Source organism: Pelophylax lessonae (genome assembly GCF_965119305.1).
Source record: "Pelophylax lessonae genome assembly, chromosome: 4".
Taxonomy (NCBI): domain Eukaryota; kingdom Metazoa; phylum Chordata; class Amphibia; order Anura; family Ranidae; genus Pelophylax; species Pelophylax lessonae.
Genome location: NC_138771.1, coordinates 113,291,772 through 113,317,183, shown reverse-complemented (window position 1 = coordinate 113,317,183; position 25,412 = coordinate 113,291,772). Strand labels below are relative to the sequence as shown.

Below are 25,412 nucleotides of genomic sequence, written 5' to 3'. Positions count from 1 at the left end.
GTTTTGCAAGGAGGAATGGGCAAAAATTTCAGTCTCTCGATGTGCAAAACTGATAGAGACATACCCCAAGCGACTTACAGCTGTAATTGCAGCAAAAGGTGGCGCTCAGTGGCGTACTAACGGGGGGGGCGGGGGGGCGGCCCGCCCCGGGTGCCACGCACTGGGGGGGTGTCAGGCTGCTCGGAATTTCAGTGAGTGTGAAGGAGCTGCAGCTCCTTTAGTCCGCGCTGCTCGCGGGGGCGGCGGCCGGCGGGAAGAAGGTGAGCACTGAGCAGCCTCCTCCTGTGTGTCTGTGTGACTGTCTGGACTGGAGAGGAGATGGGACAGCTGGATATAGAAGGATTCATCTTTCCGTATTTCTCCTGCTGCTGTTGAATGGCCGATTCTCCTCTCCCTCCTGCAGTCAGTTAGCGGCAGCAGGAGGAATATGTAAAGATCAAATCATCTATATGCAGCTGTCCCATCCCCTCTCCTATACAACTTGCTGGCCCCCTAGTGCTCTCCAGCCCCCCCCCCCTTGCTCTAAACACCCCCCCCCTGCTTTAAACACCCCCTTGCTCTAAACACCCCCCCCTGCTCTAAACACCCCCCCCTGCTCTAAACCCCCCCCCTGCTCTAAACACCCCCCCCTGCTTTAAACACCCCCTTGCTCTAAACACCCCCCCCCTGCTCTAAACACCCCCCCTGCTCTAAACCCCCCCCCCTGCTCTAAACACCCCCTCCTGCTCTAAACACCCCCCCTGCTCTAAACACCCCCCCCCCCTGCTCTAAACACCCCCCCCTGCTCTAAACAGCCCCTTGCTCTAAACACCCCCCCTGCTCTAAACACCCCCCCTGCTCTAAACACCCCCCCCTGCTCTAAACACCCCCCTGCTCTAAACACCCCCCCCCCCTGCTCTAAACAGCCCCTTGCTCTAAACACCCCCTTGCTCTAAACACCCCCCCCCCCGCTCTAAACACCCCCCCTGCTCTAAACACCCCCCCTGCTCTAAACACTCCCCTTGCTCTAAACACCCCCCCTGCTCTAAACACCCCCCCGCTCTAAACACCCCCCCACTCTAAACACCCCCCCGCTCTAAACACCCCCCCTGCTCTAAACACCCCCTTGCTCTAAACACCCCCCTGCTCTAAACACCCCCCCTTCTAAACATCCCCCCCCTTCTAAACACCCCCCCAACTCTAAACACCCCCCCCTGCTCTAAACACCCCCTTGCTCTAAACACCCCCCCCCCTCTAAACACCCCCCCTGCTCTAAACACCCCCAGTGCTCTAAACACTTCCCAGTGCTCTAAACACCCCCCCTGCTCTAAACACCCCCTTGCTCTAAACACCCCCCCTGCTCTAAACACCCCCCCTGCTCTAAACACCCCCAGTGCTCTAAACACCCCCCTGCTCTAAACACCCCCCCTGCTCTAAACACCCCCCCTGCTCTAAACACCCCCCAGTGCTCTAAACACCCCCCTGCTCTTAACACCCCCCTGCTCTTAACACTCCCCCTGCTCTTAACCCCTCAGTTATCTTGCCCCCCCGGCGCTCCTTAGCCCCCCAGTGCTCTTCAGCTCCCCGCAGTGCTTTTCATCTCCCCCCTATGCTCCCTGGCTCCCCCAGTGCTCTCCACCCCCCTGTGCTCCCTGCCTCCCCCCTCAGTGAGTTCCAGTTCCCCCCATGCTCTCCATCCCCCTGGTTTTCCCTGTCCCCCCCCCCCAGTGCTCTCCACCCCTGTGCCTTCCAACCCCCCTACAATGCTTTTCAAACCCCTCTTAATTCTCTCCAGTCCCCCCCCCCCCCCGCGCCCTTCAGCTCCTCCAGTGCTCTCTGCTTGCCCTGTGCTCTCCGGCCCCCCTAATGCTCTTCTATCTTCTATCATGTCTGCAGTCTCTGACCTTCTTTTGTATCATGTCTGCAGTCTCTGACCATCTCTTGTATCATGTCCTCAGTCTCTGACCATCTCTTGTATCATGTTCTCAGTCTCTGACCATCTCTTGTATCATGTCCTCAGTCTCTGACCATCTCTTGGATCATGTCCTCAGTCTCTGACCATCTCTTGGATCATGTCCTTAGTCTCTGACCATCTCTTGGATCATGTCCTCAGTCTCTGACCAACCATCTCTTGGATCATGTCCACAGTCTCTGACCATCTCCTGTATCATGTCCTCAGTCTCTGACCATCTCCTGTATCATGTCCTCAGTCTCTGACCATCTCCTGTATCATGTCCTCAGTCTCTGACCATCTCTTGTATCATGTCCTCAGTCTCTGACCATCTCTTGTATCATGTCCTCAGTCTCTGACCATCTCTTGTATCATGTCCACAGTCTGTGACCATCCCCTGTATCATGTCCTCAGTCTCTGACCATCCCCTGTATCATGTCCTCAGTCTCTGACCATCTCTTGTATCATGTCCTCAGTCTCTGACCATCTCTTGTATCATGTCCTCAGTCTCTGACCATCTCTTGTATCGTGTCCTCAGTCTCTGACCATCTCCTGTGTGTTGTCTGCAGTCTCTGACCATCTCTAGTATCATGTCCTCAGTCTCTGACCATCTCCTGTGTGTTGTCTGCAGTCTCTGACCATCTCTAGTATCATGTCCTCAGTCTTGGATTTCTCTTGTATTGGGTCCGTAGTCTCTGACCAACTCTTGTATCATGTCCTCAGTCTCTGACCATCTCTAGTATCATGTCCTCAGTCTTGGATTTCTCTTGTATTGGGTCCGTAGTCTCTGACCAACTCTTGTATCATGTCCTCAGTCTCTGGCCATCTCTTGTATCATGTCCTCAGTCTTGGATTTCTCTTGTATTGGGTCCGTAGTCTCTGACCAACTCTTGTATCATGTCCTCAGTCTCTGACCATCTCTTGTATCATGTCCTCAGTCTCTGACCATCTCTTGTATCATGTCCTCAGTATCTGATTTCTTTTGTTTTAGGTCCGTAGTCTCTTACCATCTCTTGCATCATGTCCTCAGTCTCTGAATATCTCCTTTAGCATGTCTCCAATCTCTTACTCACACTTAAACACATTGATAATAGTATTAGCTATCTATCTATGCCAAAGGTAGGACTGTGCAGGGGAGGCAGAGAGTGCAAAAGGGGGAACTGTGATTAGAGAGACAGGGGGGAGGGGGCAGACTGCAAAGGGCACTGTGATAGGGGGGCTGGGAAATTTGTGCAATAAATATTCTTGGAGACATTACAAATTTTTGCGGGTGTTTTTACATTTTAAAGTGGGGGGGGGGTGCCAGATATAGGATCCGCCCCGGGTGCCAAATGCTCTAGGTACGCCACTGGTGTCGCTACAAAGTATTAACTTAGGGGGGCTTAATAATTTTGTACGCCCAATTTTCAGTTTTTTATTTGTTAAAGTTTGAAATATCCAATAAATTTCATTCATGATTGTGTCCCACTTGTTGATTCTTCACAAAAAAATTACAGTTTTATATCTTTATGTTTGAAGCCTGAAATATGGCAAAAGGTTGAAATGTTCAATGGGGCCGAATACTTTCATAAGGCATTGTATATAGTTACATTTGGGTGCTATTAGGGAAAAGGCCATTATAGGTGTTTAAGAATATTAAACTAGAAGCACAACAATACACAAGGAATCAGAAGGATATATTTACCCAGGGGGGCAATGTAGAATACACAGGTGAAGGAGTTTATAGTATCCAGGTGCACACATGTCACAGTCTTTAGCTGAACCTCCATTGCACGTTGTACATACTTGGTGGCAGTCTGAACAAAATCCAAGTGTCATCCCATCTGCCTCCTCGGTGGTGTTGTATGTTCCACTGGGACACTGCTTTACACATGTTCTTTCTGTAAAGTCATACAAAGATGTGAGCTATAGGCAAATATCTAAAGTAGAACTATTAGCAAAATATCTAAAGCCAAAACTGTTTTTCATTTTGCATTTTAGAGTAGGAAATACACTGTGTGCACAATTAGGCAAGTTGTATTTTTGAGGAATAATTTCAATATTGAACAACTACACTGCTCTCAGTCAATCCAAAATGGTACTAAACCTCAAACCTGAATATTTAAGAAAGTAAAAGTGAGATTTTGGCTTTCTTAGGAGAATATCTATGTGTGCACAATTATTGGGCAACTATTATGCTGGCCATACACTAGCCAAAATATCGGGCAAAGTCATTTTCGAAAAACGAAAAATCAGCCGCGAGAGCAGACGATCGTGTCATCATGTAATGATTGAATTTCGAACGATAAATCGTTCAATGGACATAAATGAATACGTTTTTCATTCAGTTTGTCACATATGCCTAGTGCAAACAGGTCGGCCGAGAAACACATGAACCTTTCAATTTATCATTCCTTTATCGTTCGGCCGGCAGATTTTCAAAACTGTTCCTTCGATTTTTCGGCTCTGAAAAGTTAAAAACGAATTTCTATTTGTGCTCATTGACTGGATGAAAAACAAACGATCTGACCAAATGACAGATTTTCCAATAATCTTTCAGCTAGTGTATGGCCAGCATTAGTATGCAGAATTATTATGCAACTAAATTAAAAACAAAAAAATTCCTATCTCACTTGTTTTTTTTTTCATCTGTTAAAGTGAGAATAATAAACAAACAACTCAAAATTTACAAATAAACATTTCTAGCATTTAAAAAAAATCAGTGACCAATATAGGTACCCTTTTCCATAATTGTCATAAGCCTTCCATTCATGGAGTCTGTCTGTTTATTGATCTGTTGACGATCAACATTTTGTGCAGCAGCAACCACAGACTCCCAGACACTGTTCAGAGAGGTGTACTGTTTTACTTCACCGTAAATCTTCCGTTGAAGAATGGCCCACAAGTTCTCAAAAGGGTTTACGTCAGGTGATGAAGGGGGGCCATGTCATTATTCTTTCATCTTTAGGCCTTTACTGGCTAGCCATGCAGTGAAGTACTTTTTTTTTTTTTCTTTTTTTTTTTAGATTAATAATTTATTGTAATATCATTCAAGAAAAATAATATACTGTATACCAAAATAAAAATTCAATAACCACAAGCTGAACTCATTCTGTTTAAGAGCTGTGCTTCTTCAGGCTTCAGTGGCGAAGGTCTTGAAGAAATCACAGGCTTTGGGCACAAGAACTAAGAAGGGCACATAACTGAGAGCTATATTCCACAGAGCTAGTTTCTTTCAGTTGATGTGAGACCCAACTAATTTTCTCCAAAAGTGCAGCTTCAGCAGAGCAGATAGCATCAGGGACAGTGGGATTTGCAAGGCTAGGACCAAGGTTTAATCTGGGGAGAACACAAGCAGGGACATCTGGAGAAGGGCCTCTGTTGGCTTTTTTTGCCATCTGCGTCATATTAGCAAGAGTTAATTTCACATATAGACCTGTAGACCAAACAGAAAGAGAGATGATATCTTTCCAATGTGAGGGAAATCCCCTCCTAGACAACTGTCATGGAAACATGTCACCATTGAAAGAGTTCCTCTCTATTCTTGTTTTGCTGGCAAAAGGTTTTAGATTTAGGGTCCTTTCACACGAACTATCCGATCAGATCCGCCTGTCAGTTTTTTAGGTGGATCTGATCAGATCTTCCATGCATCCCTATGGGGCAGCGGATGTCAGCTGAGACATGTTTGCTGACACCCGCTGCCATCCGCATCCGATCCTATCCGTGAAATCCGGTCGGATGGAAACCCTATTTTCGATCCGTCCAGGGGATCGGATCGGATGAGAGCGGACAGGCGGTCCACTCTCATCCGATTCCCCATAGAGAGCAGCGGGGCTCTGACACCTCCCTCTCCGCACACAGTGCGGAGACGGAGCTGTCATCCGCCTGCTCAGTGGGGATCGGCGGATCGATCCCCGCTGAGCAAAGAACGGTCCGCAATGGAATGCGGACCATGTGAAAGGAGCCTAACCTTCACTTTCATTTCTGGTGATAATAGTAATTATTACAATTTGAGAGAGTGGATCTCCCTAATGGGGCACATCACTACTCTACCCAAGTCTTAAAAAATGTTCTCTCTCTCTCCTTATTTCCACCATGCCAGTGGCTTTTGATAAAGGATGCATGCACCATCCTGTCACCATTTTAGGAGGCCACAAGGATGGTGAGCCGGGACAATGCATGCATCAGTGACACTATCCCTCTAGTCTACCTGCTGGAGAACACACTTCGTGGAATGTAGAGTTTAGCATACAGCAGTCTTCAAGGGATGGTTGTCATTCCCCAGAAACCCCAGGAGTTGTATGTGCTTGGGGAAAGGTTGCTCCTGACAATGTAATCCTTAGTGACCCAGAGGACTCAGAAGCTCATGTCTCCTCAAACTTACATTGCATGGGCTCCCTGATTCTGCAAAGCCTGCGAAAGGACCCAAGGATTCGTGCTATTAAGGAGAGGGATAATTACTGGTTGGCAACCCTTCTTGATCGACGTTACAAGGGTAAAGTTGCAGAGCTCATCCTGCCTTCGCCGAGGGAGCAGAGGATGAAACATCTTGAGGAGGCCTTGAAAAAAAAATGTGTAACACCTTTCGAGACACTGGGAGGTTCACATTCTCTAGACGTGTTTCTGAGGCATCATTCAGCCAAAGGAGAAGCGGTGGAGAAGGCGGCCGGCTGACCGATGCCTTTAAACAGTTCTTTAGTCCTCAGTAGCACCCAGGGCTGTTTGGTTTAAGCAACCATCGGCAGTGTCTCCATCATATGGTGGATGATTATCTAGGGGCAAGAGCAGACTTGGAGACCTTTCCAAGTGAGCACCCACTGGGTTACTGTGGACTTGAGGATGGACCACTGGCCAGAACTTGCTCAATATGTAATGGAGCTATAGGCCTGTCCTGCTTCCAGCATGCTTTCCGAATGAATGTTCAGTGCTGCTGGAGGTTTTGTGACGGACAAAAGAGTGCGTCTGTCCACAGACTCTGCTGACCAGCTGACTTTAATCAAAATGAATCAGTCCTGGATCAACAGCAACTATCAAGCCCCTGATGCTGATTTAACTAAATGAATTTGCTAGGGGCCTGCCACCCCTTGAAGACTACATATGCTGCCTATCCTATTCCTCAACCTTGATTCTGTTAGCTTCCAACAATGTTTTTGGTTTAGGTCACCACCAACTCCCCAGGCCTAATTTTTCTGCACTTGTATGACAGGTGCATACAATTTAAATTTCGTATGAATTTTTTAAAAGCAGGCCCTGTCCCTGTGCCCTGTCCCTGTGCCCTGCACCCAGCAAGAGTAACTGTGAGGGGTTACAGTGTTCAGGCACCACCAACACCAAAGGCCCAATTTTTGGCACCTGTATGACAAATACATGCAATTTCAAATTTGTATGGAATTCTTACCAGCATGCCCCATTCCTGCGCCCAGCAAGAGTAACTGTAAGGGGTTATGGTGTTCAGGCACCACCAACACCAAAGGCCCAATTTTTGGCACGTGTATGACAAGTACATGCCATTTCAAAATTTGTATGGAATTTTTACCAGCATGTCCCGTTCCTGTGCCTAGCAAGAGTAACTGTGAGGGGTTGCGGTGTTCAGGCACCACCAACAACCAAGCAGGGCCGGATTAACATAGGGGCTATTGGAGCTGCAGCTCCAGGCCCCTCCCTGAATATTGGCCTATGCCAGTGGCTTATCGATATCTATTGGCGCTTTTCCACTGCATGGAACCGTACCGGTCCGGCACGCTTTTGTGCTTTTCCACTGCGGTACCGCATGGTATGGGGTCGGAACGGTTCGGTACGGTACGGTATAGGTTTGCTTTTCCACTGCATGGAACCGAACGGTACGGTACGGTACGGCTCTGAAAAAACAGTACCTACTCGATTGTGGTTCCAACAGGTACCAAACTGGTACCATATCCCACAATCCTTTGCATGCAGTCACTACTAGCCACTGATTGGTCAGAGAATCACACCCACCCCGTTGTTATCCCACCTACTTAACTTTAGTACTACTTTAGTGGAAAAGCAAACCTATACCGTACCGTACCGAACCGTTCCGACACTATACCATGCGGTACCGCAGTGGAAAAGCAAACCGGGCCAAGCAGGGCCGAGTAGAGCCGAGCCGGTACTAGCCGGTACTTGCAGTGGAAAAGTGCCATATGTGTGCTGTCTTGAAGAAGGAGAAGCCCACTCTGCACTGCACACGTGAAGGAGAGAAGTCTCAGCTGCTGCAGCTGAGTCCTGTTCCTGCTGATGCCTGGCTCCTATGACAGGATCTGTTACACTGACACAGATACTCAGTGTAAAGGAGATGCAGGCAGCTGTCTGGGGGAGGGGTGCTGATGTCATCCTAGCCAGCAGAAGCCCGGGAGAAAGGAAATATTTCATGCTGCTGAGATGAGGTTAGTAAACCTATTAGGGAGAGAGGATTGTGAAAAAACTCTCCTTGGGGCTACGATGATTGTGGGAGAGACTGCTGCTTCCCCCCATGTAATGTGTTCCCTTTTGCCCACAATGTAATGTGTTATGCCATACAGTGCCCACCATGTCATGTGGTGTGCCATGCAGTGCCTGCCATGTAATATGCAGTGCCCACCATGTAATGTACTGTGCCATGCAGTGTCCACTATGTTATGAGCAGTGCCCACTATGCCATATGATGTACCATGCAGTGTTCACCATGTCATGTGCTGCACCATGCAGTGCCCGCCATGTAATGTGCTGTGCCATGCAAGGCCTACCATGTAATGTGCAGTGCCCATCATGCCATGTGCTGTGCCATGCAGTGCCCACCATGTAATGTGCTGTGCAGTGCCCACCATGTCACATGCAGTGCCCACCATGTAATGTGCTGTGCCCAGCATGTAATGCATTGTGCCCACCCTGTAATGTGCTGTGCAGCAGTGCCTACCATGTCATATACAGTTCCCACCATGTAATGTGCTGTGCCCAGCATGTAATGCGTTGTGCCCACCCTGTAATGTGCTGTGCAGCAGTGCCTACCATGTCATATACAGTTCCCACCATGTAATGTGCTGTGCCCAGCATGTAATGCGTTGTGCCCACCCTGTAATGTGCTGTGCAGCAGTGCCTAGCATGTCATATACAGTTCCCACCATGTAATGTGCTGTGCACTGCCCACCATGTCATGTGTATTGCCCACCATGTAATGTGCTATGCCATGAAGGCCTCCCATGTCAATTGCTGTTCAGTGCCCACCATGTCATGAGCTGTGTTGTGCCTACCTTGTCATGTGCTGCACCATGCAATGCCTACCATGTAATGTGCTGTACCCACCATGTAATGTGCTGTGTATTGCCCACAATGTCGTGTGCTGTGCAGTACCCACTATAAAATGTGCTGTGCCATGCAGTGCTCACCATGTCATGTGCTTTGCCCACCATGCAATTTACTGTGTTGTGCAGTGCCCACCATGTCATGTGCAGTGCTCACCATGAAATGTGCTACACCCACAATGTAATGTGGTGCCATGGAGTGCCCACCAGGTAATGTGCTTTCCTGTGCCCACCATGCCATGTGCAGTACCCACCATATATTGTGCTGTGCCCACCATATGATGTGCTGTGCAGTGCCCACTTGTAATGTGCAGTGCCCAACATGTAATGTGCTCAGCTGTGCCAGCCATGTCATCTGTTGTGCCCACCATGTAATGTGCTGTATCCATGTATCCACCATTTAGTGTGCTGTGCCCGCCATGTAATGTACTTTGCTATTACTTCCATGTATTGTACTATACTGTGCCCCCCCCCCCTACAGACTCACCTCCCCTCTACCCTTTCTCTCTCTCTCGCCCCCTTAACCCCCTCTCTCCTACCACCCTCTCTCTTACCACTCTCTCTCTCTTTCCCCCCACTCTCTCTCTCACCCCCTCTCTCCTACCACCCACTCTCTCTCTCTCACCCCCTCTCTCCTACCACCCACTCTCTCTCTCTCTCACCCTCTCTATCCCCATTTTTCTCACCCCCTCTTTCTCTCACTCTCACTTTCACCCCTCTCTCATCCCCTCGCTTTCAGCCCCCTCTCTCTCTTTCAATCCATCTCTCACTCTCTTTAATTTGTTTTAACAAAAAAATGTTTGCGTTTTCATTTTATTTATTTTCAAAAAAATGCCCACTAAAATCCTCAGCACCAGGCCCATGATGCTCTTAATCCGGTCCTGCAACCAAGGCCCAATTTTTCTGCACCTGTATGACAAGTACATGCGATTTCAAAATTTGTAACAAATTTTTACCAGCAGGGCCCATTACTGCACCCAGCAAGAGTAACTGCAAGGGGTTATGGTGTTCAGGCACCACCAACAACCAAGGCCCAATTTTTCTGCACCTGTATGACAAGTACATGCGGTTTCAAATTTGTATGTATATTTGTATATGACATTTTTTCCTTTAGAAATGTCAGTATTGCTGCAGCAGGCTACATATATCGTAGAGATGCGCTACATTACAGGCACGTTCAGGGGACCCCCCAGGCACAATATTTGAAGGAATTTTTCATTTTTATAGTTTCACTTTAAGCCTCATTAAAATCAGTAGATCACTGCTCTTTTAAAAATGATTGTTTTTAAAAAGTTTTTTGCATTGCTACATGTTCCCCAGGTCAGTACCCAAGCCCCCATACACTTTTTTGGGGCAATAACTTGCATTTAAGCCTTCAAAATGAGGACGATTGATTTTAGACGTTCGAGTCCCATAGACTTCAATGGAGTTTGTTTGTTCGAACAAACGTTTCCCCTGTTCGCGGTTTTCTGGTACAAACTAAACAGGGGGGTGTTCGGCTCATCACAAATTCTTTCTATTCAATTATTTTTTTAATTCTGATATTTTTTATTCTATTATATTCCTATCTATTCTATTATTTTCCATTCTATTTTATTCAATTCTATTCTATTCAAATTCAAATTTAATCTATTCAAAATTTAATAAGACATTTAATGACATAAGACTCAGCTTGGTATACTGGGGGGATGTGAATTGACACTTAAGTTATAATGAGGTGTGTTGAAAATGGAGACGGGCCGTCTGAGAGCCTATGTCTTCTGCTTTCATCTGTTTAGAGGTGGAGTGTGTTCATACTTCTAGGAATGCGTATTCGGCTATGTTTTGGGCTTGTTGTTTGTTGAATTAATTATGATACAGTCTCATTCACCTATTGTCTCTTTCCAGAAGGCCAAGGTATGTTAACTATGTTCTGTGTACAATTACATTTGCATATGATAATGAAATCAAACTCATGAGACTGTATATATTGGAAGTGAGTTGGTGAATAAAGTGTCTTTTGTTTCACCCTTCATTGAGCTTAGGCTAATGTTTGGGGGGAATTGAGGGGCCAAGTCACTGCATCACATGAGATTCTGGGGACTTAAGACAGAAATACTTGGTCCAAGTATTGGGCATCTGTTACAGCGGACAACAAGTTTCTAGATGTATTCAAGAATCTTGTCTTGGATGATCTAGAAAAGTTGGAGGTTAGGAGGGTGAAAGAACTCTATTGGATGAAAAAAGGCATTCGGCAAAAATAATCCAGAAAATACTTTATTATACACCCCGCCGACAAAGGTGGAGGGTTGGTGGTTATGAGCAAGCAGTACTATGTAGAAGAAATTGAGAGACAGCTAGCTGACAAACAGACCTATCAATTGTTGATCAAGACTTCCTTGAGTGAATTCCAAATGAAACTGGAAAAACTAGTGCAACGGGGTGAAAAGAAAAACATTTTATCCAGAAAGGAGGCTATATATTTGAACCCCATAGCATGCAGGACTCTGTTTCTATATATATTGCCCAAGATCCATAAAAATCTTGAAAAACCCTGGGCAGACCGATTATAAATGAAATTGAATCAGTCTGCTCAAGGTTGGGTCAATATATAGACCACTTCCTCCAGCGCTTGGTGGTCACGACTGAGGCCTACATTAAAGACACCAGACATGTCATCCAAATTGTAGAAAATCAGATAGAAATGGATGGGTGTATCCTGGCAACCGCTGATGTAGGCTCGTTGTACACCATTATAGGTCATGAAGAGGCCATTGAAGGAGTAAAATGGGCCCTGCAGAGAGCCCTGTTAACCACCAAACACAAAAAAATCATTCTTGAAAGTCTCAAGTTCTGTCTCCATCACAATTACTTTTGGTTTGGTTGGCATTGCTACCTTCAAACAAAGGGCGTGGCCATGAGGGCAAGGTTTGCCCCTAGTGTGGCAAACCTCTTCATGGCCTCATTGGAGGATGAAAAAATCTTATGTGCACGACTGAAGGAATTGGTCGTGTACAGGAGATTTATAGATGACTTATTAATTATATGGAATGGGGACCGTGCCTCTCTTTATTTATTTATGAATATGATGAATTCTAACAACAGGGGTATCCAACTTACTTGGAATGTCAGTGAAGAAAGGATAGTGTTTCTAGATTTGTAAATATATAAATCTATGGGTAAGTTGCTGACCAGGAATCATTTTAAACCGACAGATCGCAAAGCATATTTACCAACTGATAGCTGTCACCATTGGTCCTGGTTGAAAAATATCCCCAAGGGACAGTTTATCAGAATCAGGAGAAATTGCTCCACCACCCTGGAATACCTTCAACAGTCAGAGACCCTGAACCAAAGATTCAAGGGGTATAAGATTAATGAGATTACACATAAGCGGGATGAGGTGCTCAAGATGGATAGGAGTACATTAGTGAGTGACCGCCATGTAAGAACACAACAGGCAGGAGAACTTTGAATTCAGGGCGCTACTTGACTATAACATCCAATACAAGCAAGTGGAAAGAATTTTTAAAAAATATTGGAATATATTGAAGAAAGACAGGATTCTGGGGCCACACTCACCCATGTAATCGAAATTTGTAAACAAAAAAGCACCAACTTTGAAAGATAAATTATCCCCAGGGGCAATTGATGTTCCAGTTCCAGTCAATAGCACATTATTTCAGTTTTTGAAAGGATTTCATGCCTGTGGGAAATGTTCTGCATGCAGACATAGTAAGGTCAATTCTAGGTAAAAGAAAGAGTAACCAGCATTGGGAATAGTTATCTAATTAAAGACCTGATAAAGACCTGATTACATGCTCCACAGTGGGGGTCGTGTATATGCTCGAATGTGGATGCCGCCTGCAGTATGTAGGTCAGACATCCAGAACATTGCAGGTCCACTTAAGGGAGCATGTGAACAATATCAATAAGGGAGAAGTGTCACATAATGTTTCCAAACACGGGAAGATTGCGATGTGGCAATATATATACAACAATTAAATGGTGACTTTAATGGGTAAAGTCCCATTGTGCAGTGAAGAGGTTTGTATATTATACTATCTCTGCTTATTGTCCTATACTCCTGCCCATAAAATCCCATACTTGACTTGAGGCACCAATAACCACAAACAATTTCGTCGGGATGGTGGCAGAAACGATTACAATCTTCCAATGTAAGATCCAAAAAACTTATCTCTTCAATGTTTCCAAACACTTTAAGTACTTTCATCAGAAGGACCCTAGTACTCTTAAATTTTGGGGTATTGAGAAAGTAGTTAATCATTAGAGAGGGGGTAACTACATTAGTGGAGGAAGCACTAGCACTTTGAAGCACCTTTTTCAGCCAATCTTTGCACATGGCAGAGGAAGCAAAACAAATGGATTGAGTCACTTTATATGGACACTCATTTGCACTTTAGGAGAGATTTGTTTACGCCTTGCACTCTTTGATTATTATATTGCACTACTTGCACTTTGATTATTGCATGCACCTTATTATTCGGCTTATTTACACAATGATATTGTTGTTAGGCACTAAGTAGCGCTGTATCTTTCAATATACCTTGAACTTTGTGTTATGCAGTGATAAGTGTAGATAGTATGGGGGCGTGGCCGGGATGTAGACGGCGCCGGACGTGTGTTAGCAGAGCTCTCCACCATCCTGATCTTATCCGGCTCCATCCACGCCCCCTGTGCCTCGGATCGCGGCGGTTTTGCCCTCCTCCGCATCGGGCACAGGTGGGGCACGGATGCCGGGGAGAAAATCCCGGGTTTCAGCACCGACCCCGCGGCCTAAACGAGCGGTCCCGCCGTGAGGCGCGAAAGCGGCCGCCGCCATCTTGCAGGTCCAGGCCTCATCTTCTTCCTCTGCAGCCACAGGCGCCCAGGCCTTCTTGAAGTCGGGAAAGATGTCTGCGGGGGCCGGGGACCCTCCTCTGGCACAGCCTATGGACTCAGGTACCGGGGGGTCTCTGCCGGGGACCGCTGGTCAGAATGGGGGGTCGCATGGAGGGGGGGATATTACTGCTCCCATACTGGCTGCTATAGACGCCTCAAAAACTGCCCTGATGCTCCGGATTGACCACCTGGCCTCTGAATGTACCCTAATCCGCCATGATCTGGATAAAATCAGGGGGCGCCTGACTGAGACTGAGGGCAGGGTGTCTGAGGTGGAGGATGTTACCGCTTCCCATTCGGCACAAATCATTGCCATGCAGGCCCAGGTGAATGCTTTGGCGGACAAGATGGAGGATGCTGAGAACCGACAGCGTCGCAACAATATCAGGGTGGTCGGCTTGCCAGAGAAGGCTGAGGGATCTAATTCTACATTGTTTGCTGAGAAGTTCTTTTGTGATCTACTCAAATTGCCTCCCCCTCCCCCGACATATGTGGTGGAGAGGGCCCATAGGGTTCCCACGGGACCTCGGCCACCCGGGGCCCCCCCGCGCCCGTTTCTGGTCCGCTTTTTGAACTTCCGTGACAGGGATCGTATCCTCTCTGAGGCCAGGAAGCAGGAGGAATTGCAGTTTGAGAACAGCAAGATAATGTTATTTCCTGACTTCTCTGTGGAAACGCAGAAGAAACGCAGATCATTTACTGAAGTGCGCAAACTCCTGAGAACCAAGGGCCTCAAATATGGCATGATGTACCCGAGCCGCTTGCGTGTGGATTACAAGGGATCTGTCCTTTTCTTCAATTCGGCGGGGGAGGCTGCTGACTGGTTGGACTCCATCTAATTTCCTCTGATGCACCTGCTCTCTTGGATGATATGGGGCTCTTGGGGCCCTGCTGCACTGTACTCCCTATTTGCAGCTCCTGTCTACGCACGGTCTGCCTCCTCAATTGCTGCTGGGGGGACATCTATGGTTCCTGTATTGTTGATCCTGCCCTGAAGTTTCCTGGGTTGCCCTGGGCTGGATCCATGCTTCTATTCCTGGGGCTGTGGACTGGTCTACAGGTCATTGGAGCTCTGTGTGCTACACGTGGTTGAACTAACAATTTTCTCTTTTTTTGTTTTGACTCTATTTTTCCTCCCTTTAGGTTTTTTCCTTTTTTTTTGAGGAATGACTATCTAGCGGCCCCCCCTTTTTTGGGGCTGCCTTTGGTGGACAAGAGTAACGCCGGCTGCGGTTTTTATGTTGCAGCCATGCCTTTAAAATTTTTGCTGGGTTTTGGGATTAGGCTGGGTACCCTGTTGCACTTTTTTTTGTTCCAGGTTTGGGTATCACAGCAGGGATGTTTTTTTGTTTTTGGCTCCAGGCTCCATCCGGTGGTCACTGTTCTTTTTTACTTATGTGTCTGTATTGCTGAATGTCTGGATGGAGTTGGGGGATCGGGTTGGTCCTCGGGCTGTGCTTGGTCCTCCGGCTCCCTCCTGCTATGTGTCCCTCTGCTGTTCTATGGCTGAGCTACTTAAAATCATGTCATGGAATGTGCGGGGTCTCAATGACAAGGTGAAACGCACAGCCATTTTTAGGTATATTAAATCTGTTCAACCGCATGTTATCCTCCTCCAGGAGACGCATTTGGATGGGAGCAGGGTGCTTGCCTTGAAGAGGCCTTGGATTCAGAGGATCTTCAATGCCACTTACTCCACGTATGCCCGTGGGGTGTCTATTTTGCTGGGTAGAAATGCACCCTGCTCGATTCAAAAGGTAATTACGGATCCTGGCGGACGGTATGTTATTGTTCTACTGGAGATTTTTCACCGGCAGGTGGTACTGGTGAGTGTCTACTTACCTCCCCCGTTCCACTCTCAGATTCTGGTGGATCTCCTGGTGACCTTGGCCCCTTATATGCATCTTCCTCTAATTATGGCGGGGGATTTCAATGCTGTTCTGGACGGCGGGCTGGACTCCTCTAACCCGGGTAGACTGTCGTCTCCTGAACTGGTGTCCTGGTCTTCCGCGGCTCAACTTACGGAGCTGTGGCGCTGGAAAAACCCTGGGGTACGTGGCCTCTCTGATCACAACCCACTGCTGTTGACTCTGCGGGTGGGAACGGGTAGAACTAGGGGTGCATGGCGCCTTTCGCCGGGTTGGCTGCAAACTGACAAGGTGATGCAGCAGGTGGAGCCCCAGATGCCTACATATTGGAAAGATAATGCCTCGTCCACGGCAGGGGTAGTCCTGTGGGATGCTTTCAAAGCGGTTATGCGGGGTCATTACATCTCTGCGATTAAGGCATCTCGTAGGGAGGCTAATGCTGACAGGGAAGCTGTTCTGCTGGAGGTCCGTAGGTTGGAAGATGAATACTCGGCCACTCCGGGACCGGCGGCCTATGCGGCCCTGGAGGGGGCCAGGAGGCGTTTGGCTTTGTTGGATACTGATTTTGCGCATGCCAACCTTAAACATAGAGCGGAGTCACTTTTTGAGAAGGGAGACAAGAATGGTAAGCTTTTGGCCTTTTTGGTGGCAGATCAGAGGGCTTCGGTAAGTGTTCCGTGCATCCAGTCTAGTTCAGGGGAACTGGTTAGGGACCCGGGGGAGATCTCCCGGGTCTTTATGGATTACTACTCTGACACCTATTCCCCCCTACCTGCATATGACCTGGAGGAGTTGGAGCGCCTTTTATCTGGCTTGCCGGTTCCGGTCTTGGAGGGTGAGGACAGTGCGTGGCTGGACAATGACATCACGTTGAAGGAAATAAAGAGAGCCATCTCATCCTTTCCCTCCAATAAATCGCCGGGCCCTGATGGGTTCCCGGTGCAATGGTATCGGCAGTACTCAGACTCCCTGGCTCCCAGGCTCCAGGCATTGTATGCTGCGTGTTTCGATCAGGGGGCCCTGCCGTGTTCCATGCTCGAGGCGTATGTTGTTCTCCTGCCCAAGCCGGGGAAGGATCACACCCTGTGTTCCTCCTACCGCCCCATTGCCTTACTCAATGTGGATCTCAAGATACTCACGAAGGTCTTGGCTACTAGGCTGGCGGTGGTCTTGCCTTCCCTGGTGGACATTGATCAGACCGGGTTTATGCCAGGCAAGTCCACGGACACCAACCTTCGACGTCTGTTTACTCATTTGCAGGTGTCCCATGCATCCGTTGGCACTAGGGTGGTGGTGTCCTTGGACATTGCCAAGGCCTTCGACACGGTGGATTGGGGGTACATGGGGGTGGTGCTGAGGCGCATGGGGTTTGGTCCTAAATTTTGCAAGTGGATTTCCCTTTTGTACTCCTCCCCGCGTATAGGCGTTGAAGATTGGATCTTCCCTGTCTCCATTTTTTGCAGTGGGTAGGGGGACTAGGCAGGGCTGCCCTCTTTCACCCTTTTTGTTCTCTCTGATGATTGAACCCTTGGCTATTGCATTGCGTGCATCTCCGGAGGTGGGGGCTCTGGAAGTGGGCTCCATTAAGGAGTGCCTGGCACTTTATGCGGATGATATGCTTTTATTTTTGAAGGATCCCAATGCTTCTCTGCGGGCGGTATTCAATATCCTGGACACTTTTGCAAAGTTTTCCGGCCTAAGGGTGAATTGGGATAAATCCACTATGCTCCCTATTGATCCTGGTGCCATTGCTGCAGCTGATGGGGCGCTACCATTGAAATGGGTGACGGAGTTCACCTACCTGGGAGTCAGGGTGTCGGCGAGGGTGGCGGATTATCTTACTCTGAATCTTAACCCACTGCTGGAGGTCTTTAAACGCAGGGCGGAGGTGTGGCGCGACTTACCTTTGTCGGTTCTGGGGCGCATTAACTTGGTGAAAATGAAACTTCTCCCTGTCTTTCTGTATTTCCTTAGAAATTCCCCGGTGTGGGTCCCACGTTCTTTCTTCCGCCGCGTTCATGGCCTGATAGGTTCCTTTATTTGGGGTACCTCTCCTCCTAGAATTGGTCTGCAGGTGTTGCAGGAGCCCTGGGGTCAGGGGGGATTGGCTTTACCTGATCTTTATAAATATTTCCTGGCTGGGCAGGGGGTGGTGGCGCGATGCTGGCTTGCAGGGGACGATGGGGACTCCGCCACGGTGCTGGAGGCGGCTGTTTTGGGCTCCTACGAGAGTCTTCGCCTTTTACTGCATCGAGGGTCCAGGGCTACATTTCAGCTGACAGGAACGATGCGTTCTACCATCAAAGCCTGGGAACAGATGCAGGTGCTGGTGGAGCCAGGAGCCACTGGTGTTTCCCCGGCCTCCCCATTGTGGTGGAACCCCAAGTTTCCTCATTTTGCCTCGATCCCTGATCCTACCATCTGGGCCGTTAAGGGGGTGAAGTTGCTGGGGGATATTGTCTCTGGTGGGGAGCTGAGCTCCTTTGATGCCCTGAAGGCGCGTTATGATCTTCCAAATGGGTATTTTTTTCGCTATCTCCAACTTCGCCATGCGTTTGTGGCACAATTCGGTTCCTCTCGGGTTGTGATTAAAGCTTCAGCTCTTGAAACAGCGATACAAGCGGCGGGTATGCGGAAGCCTCTCTCAGAATTGTACAGGGAATTGTTCGCTATCACTCCGCCTGCTGTACGTAGATGTCGGGAACGCTGGGTGGAGGAGGTGCCTGACCTAGATGGTGATTACTGGGATGATATGTGGAGTTCACCCTTCGCCTACCTGGTCTCTGCGAGGGACCGTCTGATTCACTTTTAAATTTCTGCATCGGGTTTATTACACGCCGGCGAGGCTGGCACGTATTTATCAGACGGCCTCGGCGGAGTGCTGGCGTTGTTCCCATTCACCGGCGGACTTCAGTCACATCTTCTGGGGGTGCCCGGTGGTCAAGGACTATTGGGCATCCGTCTTAGCTTGTATTGTGGAGGTGGTTAAGATTCCGGTCCCCAGCTCCGTGGAGGTTTGCCTCTTGGGGTTGGTGGATGGCTTGGCCCCTGCGAGGGCCGTTCGTACTCTGGTCAGCTTGCTGCTTTTCTATGCACGCAAGGCTCTGCTCTTACACTGGAAGAGTCCCTTGGCTCCCACGATCCTTTTCTGGAAAGGCTTGGTTAATAAAGTGACTCCGCTCTATAAGGCCACGTATCTCAGTAGGGGATGCCCCCGCAAGTTTGATAAAGTATGGAAAACATGGATAGACTCTCCGGCCTCGACCTCCGTTGATCAGCTTTAGTGTTCTATGTGCTACTGTTCGGGATTGTCTGGGGGGGGGGGGGGATGGCCATGCCGGTCGGTGATATATTCCTGTTCATTGTGCTCTTACTGCATGTATAGAAGTCTCTCTATTTTTTTGACTAAGCCATGGGGTTGCTGCTAGTGGGCTCTGTGCTGGACTAATCTATAATGTTCTATGACCTTACTACTGGATAATTGGAGCAGTCTTGAGGGGTATTTTTATTACTGATGGATGCTTTGTTTTTCCACTGGACGTGCTGGATGGAGCCTGGGGTGGGGGGTGGTATGGGAGGGGTTTGACCTGTTGTCACTGTTTATGGTTGTTGCCCTGCGTGGCATTGTCTTGTCTGTTTTTCTGTGCAAAAATTCAATAAAAACAAATTTTCAAAAAAAAAAAGCGTAGATAGTATAGCAGCTGCTTTATTGCACCATATATATTTGAATTTCTTCGAGCTACACACCTAGTACCCCCTTTCACTCAACCTGCTGACACCCGTCCTCTGACTATCCTACACCAGGGGGGCCCCCTCAGGTCAGGCCCCTAGACACGATCACCTGTACTCACGGTACTGTTTTTCAAGGGTCTCCAGTGTCTCTACCCCTCCAGTCAACTCTCATGGACCTCTGGGTTCAGCTCCTTTCTTCCTGGTCCCCAGGCCAACTGCCTGTGACCGTGTACCACTGCTACAGAGGAGGAGGCAGCCACCACCCTCCCTCCAGGACTCTGTTCACCAGCCAAAAGACCCTGCAGCACATGTGCTCCCGTCTTTATACCACACCCCACAATGCACCAAGACAAGCAGTCTGTGCCAATCACTGGGGCTGTATCAAAACCTGTGTACCCATTGGTCAGGTTTCCTCCTCTGTCCAATATGCCTCCCTATTGGACCAGTGTGAAACACTCCCTTAGACCAGATGACTCACACACTGAGCTCCGTGAGCAGACCTAACTCACAGATCCTGCTCTCTGGTAGGCAGAAAGCAATATAGATTTACCTGCTGCTCCTCTGATAGGCAGACAGAGCCAAAAACTATACTCTCTCACTAGCACCTACCTAGGCGGGTGCTACATAAGGTTTCATTTAGCCTTAACTCCAGTCCCATTTATTTAAAATAGCTGTAATGCACAACAACATAGGTTTTCATTCACCTGCGTCATTTTGTCCACTGTAGAACACCACAATTCACAAACGGTTCACATTTGTGCAATGAGGTACAAGTGCATTGTGGTGTGCTGGCTAGATGCATTGACATCACTAAGCACTGCATTTAGTGCCTACTATGCTTTGCAAGCTGTAAAATGCATTATTACATGCAAATATAATAAAAGAGCCTTGGAGTTAGACTTGCTGAACTGGGCTAATACTTTTTAGATATTGTACCCACCTGAACCCTTATCCCATGGAACAGCCTGGCAACTTACAGCTATTGGCAACAGAAGTTTTAGATGTAGAAGCAGACTGTTGTAACTTACAGCTGAATTCCAAGAAAAAGGCACACTTTGAGTTAAGTTCAAGGAGCTGCATGATATTATCTGGGCTTATCGCTATTATTTACATTTGGCAGGCTTATTTCTCTGCTGAGAGTCCAGGAATGTGGGAGGAGAGAAACACACAGGGCAGCTATTCCCTCCTCTCTGCTGCCCATTCTACTTTGTATTTTGTGAATGTGTTCACATACTACCAAAGCTTCTGTGATTGGACAGGAGGAAGGGAGGGGAGGGGCAGGCACAGCTGCTGCAGCGACTCTCAAGATACAGAGCTCAGAAGGATCAGCATCACTCTCCCAGAACTACAACGATAGCTACCTTCCAGAAGTACTACAAGGTTGTTAGATATACAGTGCCTTGCGAAAGTATGCGGCCCCCTTGAACTTTGCAACCTTTTGCCACATTTCAGGCTTCAAACATAAAGATATAAAACTGTAATTTTTTGTGAAGAATCAACAACAAGTGGGACACAATCATGAAGCGGAATGAAATTTATTGGATATTTAAAACTTTGTTAACAAATAAAAAACTGAAAAATTGGGCGTGCAAATTATTCACCCCCTTTGCTTTCAGTGCAGCAAACTCTCTCCAGAAGTTCAGTGAGGATCTCTGAATGATCCAATGTTGACCTAAATGACTAATGATGATAAATAGAATCCACCTGTGTGTAATCAAGTCTCTGTATAAATGCACCTGCACTGTGATAATCTCAGAGGTCAGTTTAAAGCATCATGAAGAACAAGGAACACACCAGGCAGGTCCAAGATACTGTTGTGGAGAAGTTTAAAGCCAGATTTGGATACAAAAAGATTTCCCAATATTTAAACATCCCAAGGAGCACTGTGCAAGCGATAATATTGTAATGGAAGGAGTATCAGACCACTGCAAATCTACAAAGACCTGGCCGTCCCTCTAAACTTTCAGCTCATACAAGGAGAAGACTGATCAGAGATGCAGCCAAGAGGCCCATGATCACTCTGGATGAACTGCAGAGATCTACAGCTGAGGTGGGAGACTCTGTCCATAGGACAACAATCAGTCATATACTGCACAAATCTGGCCTTTATGGAAGAGTGGCAAGAAGAAAGCCATTTCTTAAAGATATCCATAAAAAGTGTCGTTTAAAGTTTGCCACAAGCCACCTGGGAGACACACCAAACATGTGGAAGAAGGTGCTCTGGTCAGATGAAACCAAAATCAAACTGGTTTGAGCCTGCTTTTCTTCAGCAGGGACAGGGAAGATGGTTAAAATTGATGGGAAGATGGATGGAGCCAAATACAGGACCATTCTGGAAGAAAGCCTGATGGAGTCTGCAAAAGACCTGAGACTGGGATGGAGATTTGTCTTCCAACAAGACAATGATCCAAAACATAAAGCAAAATCTACAATGGAATGGTTCACAAATAAACATATCCAGGTGTTAGAATGACCAAGTCAAAGTCCAGACCTGAATCCAATCGAGAATCTGTGGAAAGAACTGAAAACTGCTGTTCACAAATGCTCTCCTTCCAACCTCACTGAGCTCGAGCTGTTTTGCAAGGAGGAATGGGCAAAAATGTCAGTCTCTCGATGTGCAAAACTGATAGAGACATACCCCAAGCGACTTAGAGCTGTAATCGCAGCAAAAGGTGGCGCTACAAAGTATTAACTTAAAGGGGCTGAATAATTTTGCATGCCCGATTTTTCAGTTTTTTATTTGTTAACAAAATTGAAATATCCAATAAATTTCGTTCCACTTCATGATTGTGTCCCACTTGTTGTTGATTCTTCACAGAAATTTACAGTTTTATATCTTTATGTTTGAAGCCTGAAATGTGGCAAAAGGTCGCAAAGTTCAAGGGGGCCGAATACTTTCGCAAGGCACTGTAAATGATAGAGAGAAGCCCATGAGGTGTCATGAACCTCACTAGACTTACCTCTTAGTATACCTTATTTTTTTTATAAAGGAGCTGAATTCATGGAATTCAGCTTTAACTGTCAACTGTTGAAAGGAATGCATTTTATGAATTTAACTTTTCAGTTACTTACCTTGTTGAATAGATTATGACCCGTAAAAAAAGTAGCATATGGCGGGGGGTCCCCACCCACCGCAGCCAGGCCACGAAGGCTGATCCATGACAGGTGCAGTGGGCGGGTGAGCAAGCAGAGAGTTGACATCATCTCTCACCGCCTGCCCCGCATCACCACAGGTCCGCCCCCACAGCCGTGAAGGCTGCTCTGTTATGTGCAGCCACAGGAGAGCAGAGAGATGACGACATCTCTCACTGCCCTTCCTCACGCTCGGACCCAGCCAATGTACATGTGCCAGTTCACCCTCAGACGCTGTAATGCTGGGGAGAGACTGCCAGAAGCCTCTTTCTCTGCTGTCACTGCTGCCTGCCACCAAATTGCCTTTACATTTAAAAAGTGAGAAGCTTCATCTGGTATTTTTTGATAGCAGGCAACAGTGGGAAGCTTCAGCTGGTGGCAGGATAGTGACAATCCACATCTGGTGGCAGGCGACATGGCAAGTGACAAGCTGCATCTGGTGGCCATTGACGTGGCAAGTGACAAGCTGCATCTGGTGGCAGGTGACATGGCAAGTGACAATCCGCATCTGGTGGACAGTGACGTGGCAAGTGACAATCCGCATCTGGTGGCCGGTGACATTGCAAGTGACAAGCTGCATCTGGTGGCAGGTGACATGGCAAGTGACAAGCTGCATCAAGTGCCAGGTGATGTGACAAGTGACAAGCTGCATCTGAAGGCAGGTGATGTGACAAGCTGCATCTAGTGGCCAGTGACAATCTGCATCTGGTGGCAGGTGACGTGGCAAGAATCTGGTGGCCTATGACATGGCAAGTGACAATCTGCATCTGGTGGCAGACGACGTGGTAAGTGACAATCTGGTGGCAGACGATGTGGCAAGTGACACGCTCAGGGCTCCCACTGATTTTGCATTATGGTGAATTGAAATATTTAATTTTACATTACAATTTTTTTTTTTTTTTTTTATATTTCTTTATTAAATTTTCCAGGTAAAAAATTATTTACAACACTCGAATCGCTGGAGAATTTTTTCATATACATTTTACACATATTACCTTTTTATCCCTTTTTTTTTCCCCCCTCCCTTCCTTATCCCTCCCCCCCCCCCCCCCCGTCTCTTCTTATCATTCGACTCCTATTATTTCTCTGTATTCCCTTGTGTCCTTAAACTCTTGCCACTCATCCCAAATCTCCTCTTCATTCCCCTGTTCCTCCTCCTCCCAGGTCCTCAGCTGCTCCAACTTTCTTATTTTCTCTACTTTTAACAGCCAATCTTTCCTGGAGGGGGCCTCTTCTTTTTGCCAATTAAAGGGAATCAAGCTCTTAGCTGAGTTTAATAAGTGAGGGAGTAATGTTTTTTTTATATTGCTTCACTGACATATGGGTTCCATGAAACATGCATTTCCAAGGATCCAAGGGAATATCTATTTTAGTAATTTTACTTATTAATTCTATAACTTCACTCCAGAATACTTTAATTTTTGGGCACTCCCACCATATATGGGCTATAGTCCCTACCATCTGACATCCCCTCCAGCAAAGTCTTGAACTCTCCACCTGAATTCTTCCCATCTTATCAGGAGTGTTGTACCACCTTGTGATCAGTTTATAGTTCATCTCCTCCGTGTTGGTGTCTATCGCGGATTTATGTACTAATTGAAGGCTCTTATCCCACTGTTTGTTGTTACTACACGGGCCGAGGTCTCTTTCCCATTTTTCTTTTAATGATATTCCTCTCTCTTTTGTTATTGTTAACAGTATTTTATACACATTCAAAATATTATTTATCATCTTATCCTTAAGACATAATTGCTCAAAAGGGCGGAGGTCGTTTATATCTCTCAATGGCTGCGGTAGTGACAATGTGAAGTGCTTTAGTTGGATATACCTCCACTCATTTATCTTCCAGTTTTCTTTCCTTTGTTTCAGCTCCGCCAAGGTTATAATTTTCCCCTTCTCTACTATATCCCCTAATTGTGCTTCTCCTTCTTCTATCCATTTACCTAATTCCTTCTCTTCCCCTGGTGCAAAAAATTTTGTGCCCTGTAACGGGATCAGTGGTGAATTGTGTTTCCAATTTTCTTTTTTATGTATATTATCCCAAACCTTAATAGCATGTCTTGTGATTATATGCGTGTTAGTGTCCAGATTTCTGAATCTCTCAGGTATCCATATAACTTTTGCTAGGTGTTTACCACTCATCGTGCTTTCTATTACCACCCAATTTCTATCATTATTTTTTTTTGTCCATTCTATCACCCTTGTGAGTATTGCTGCAAAATAATAATTTTTAAAGTCGGGTAGGGCTAATCCCCCTTGTCCCTTACCTTTACATAGTGTAGTGTACTTTACCCTTGGCTTTTTGTATTTCCAAATAAAGCGGGATATTAATCTTTTAAGTGTTTTAAAAAATACTTGAGGTAATGAAATCGGAATCATCTGGAATTTATATATAATTTTGGGCAGGATTATCATTTTTATCGTATTTATTCTCCCTATCCAGGAAAAGATTCTCGGGGATAATCTATTTAATTCTGATCTTACTTCATTCAGAAGTTCTAGAAAATTTGTTTTGTAGAGTTTTTCTGGAGTTGGGGTTAATTTTATCCCTAAATATTTAATCTCATCTTTTCTCCAGTTGAACTGAAATTC

The 25,412-nt window shown here is 46.9% G+C and overlaps 1 protein-coding gene across 1 annotated transcript in view; it reads right to left on the bottom strand.

Annotated features, from left to right (window-relative positions):
• Positions 1-25,412, bottom strand: part of LOC309554945 (uncharacterized protein) — a 244,789-nt gene that overhangs the window by 67,334 nt on the left and 152,043 nt on the right. The window contains exon 12 of the mRNA XM_082256696.1: positions 3,615-3,810. Within this exon, the coding sequence (XP_082112822.1) occupies positions 3,615-3,810 (196 nt within the window). The remainder of the gene's footprint in view (positions 1-3,614; positions 3,811-25,412) is intronic.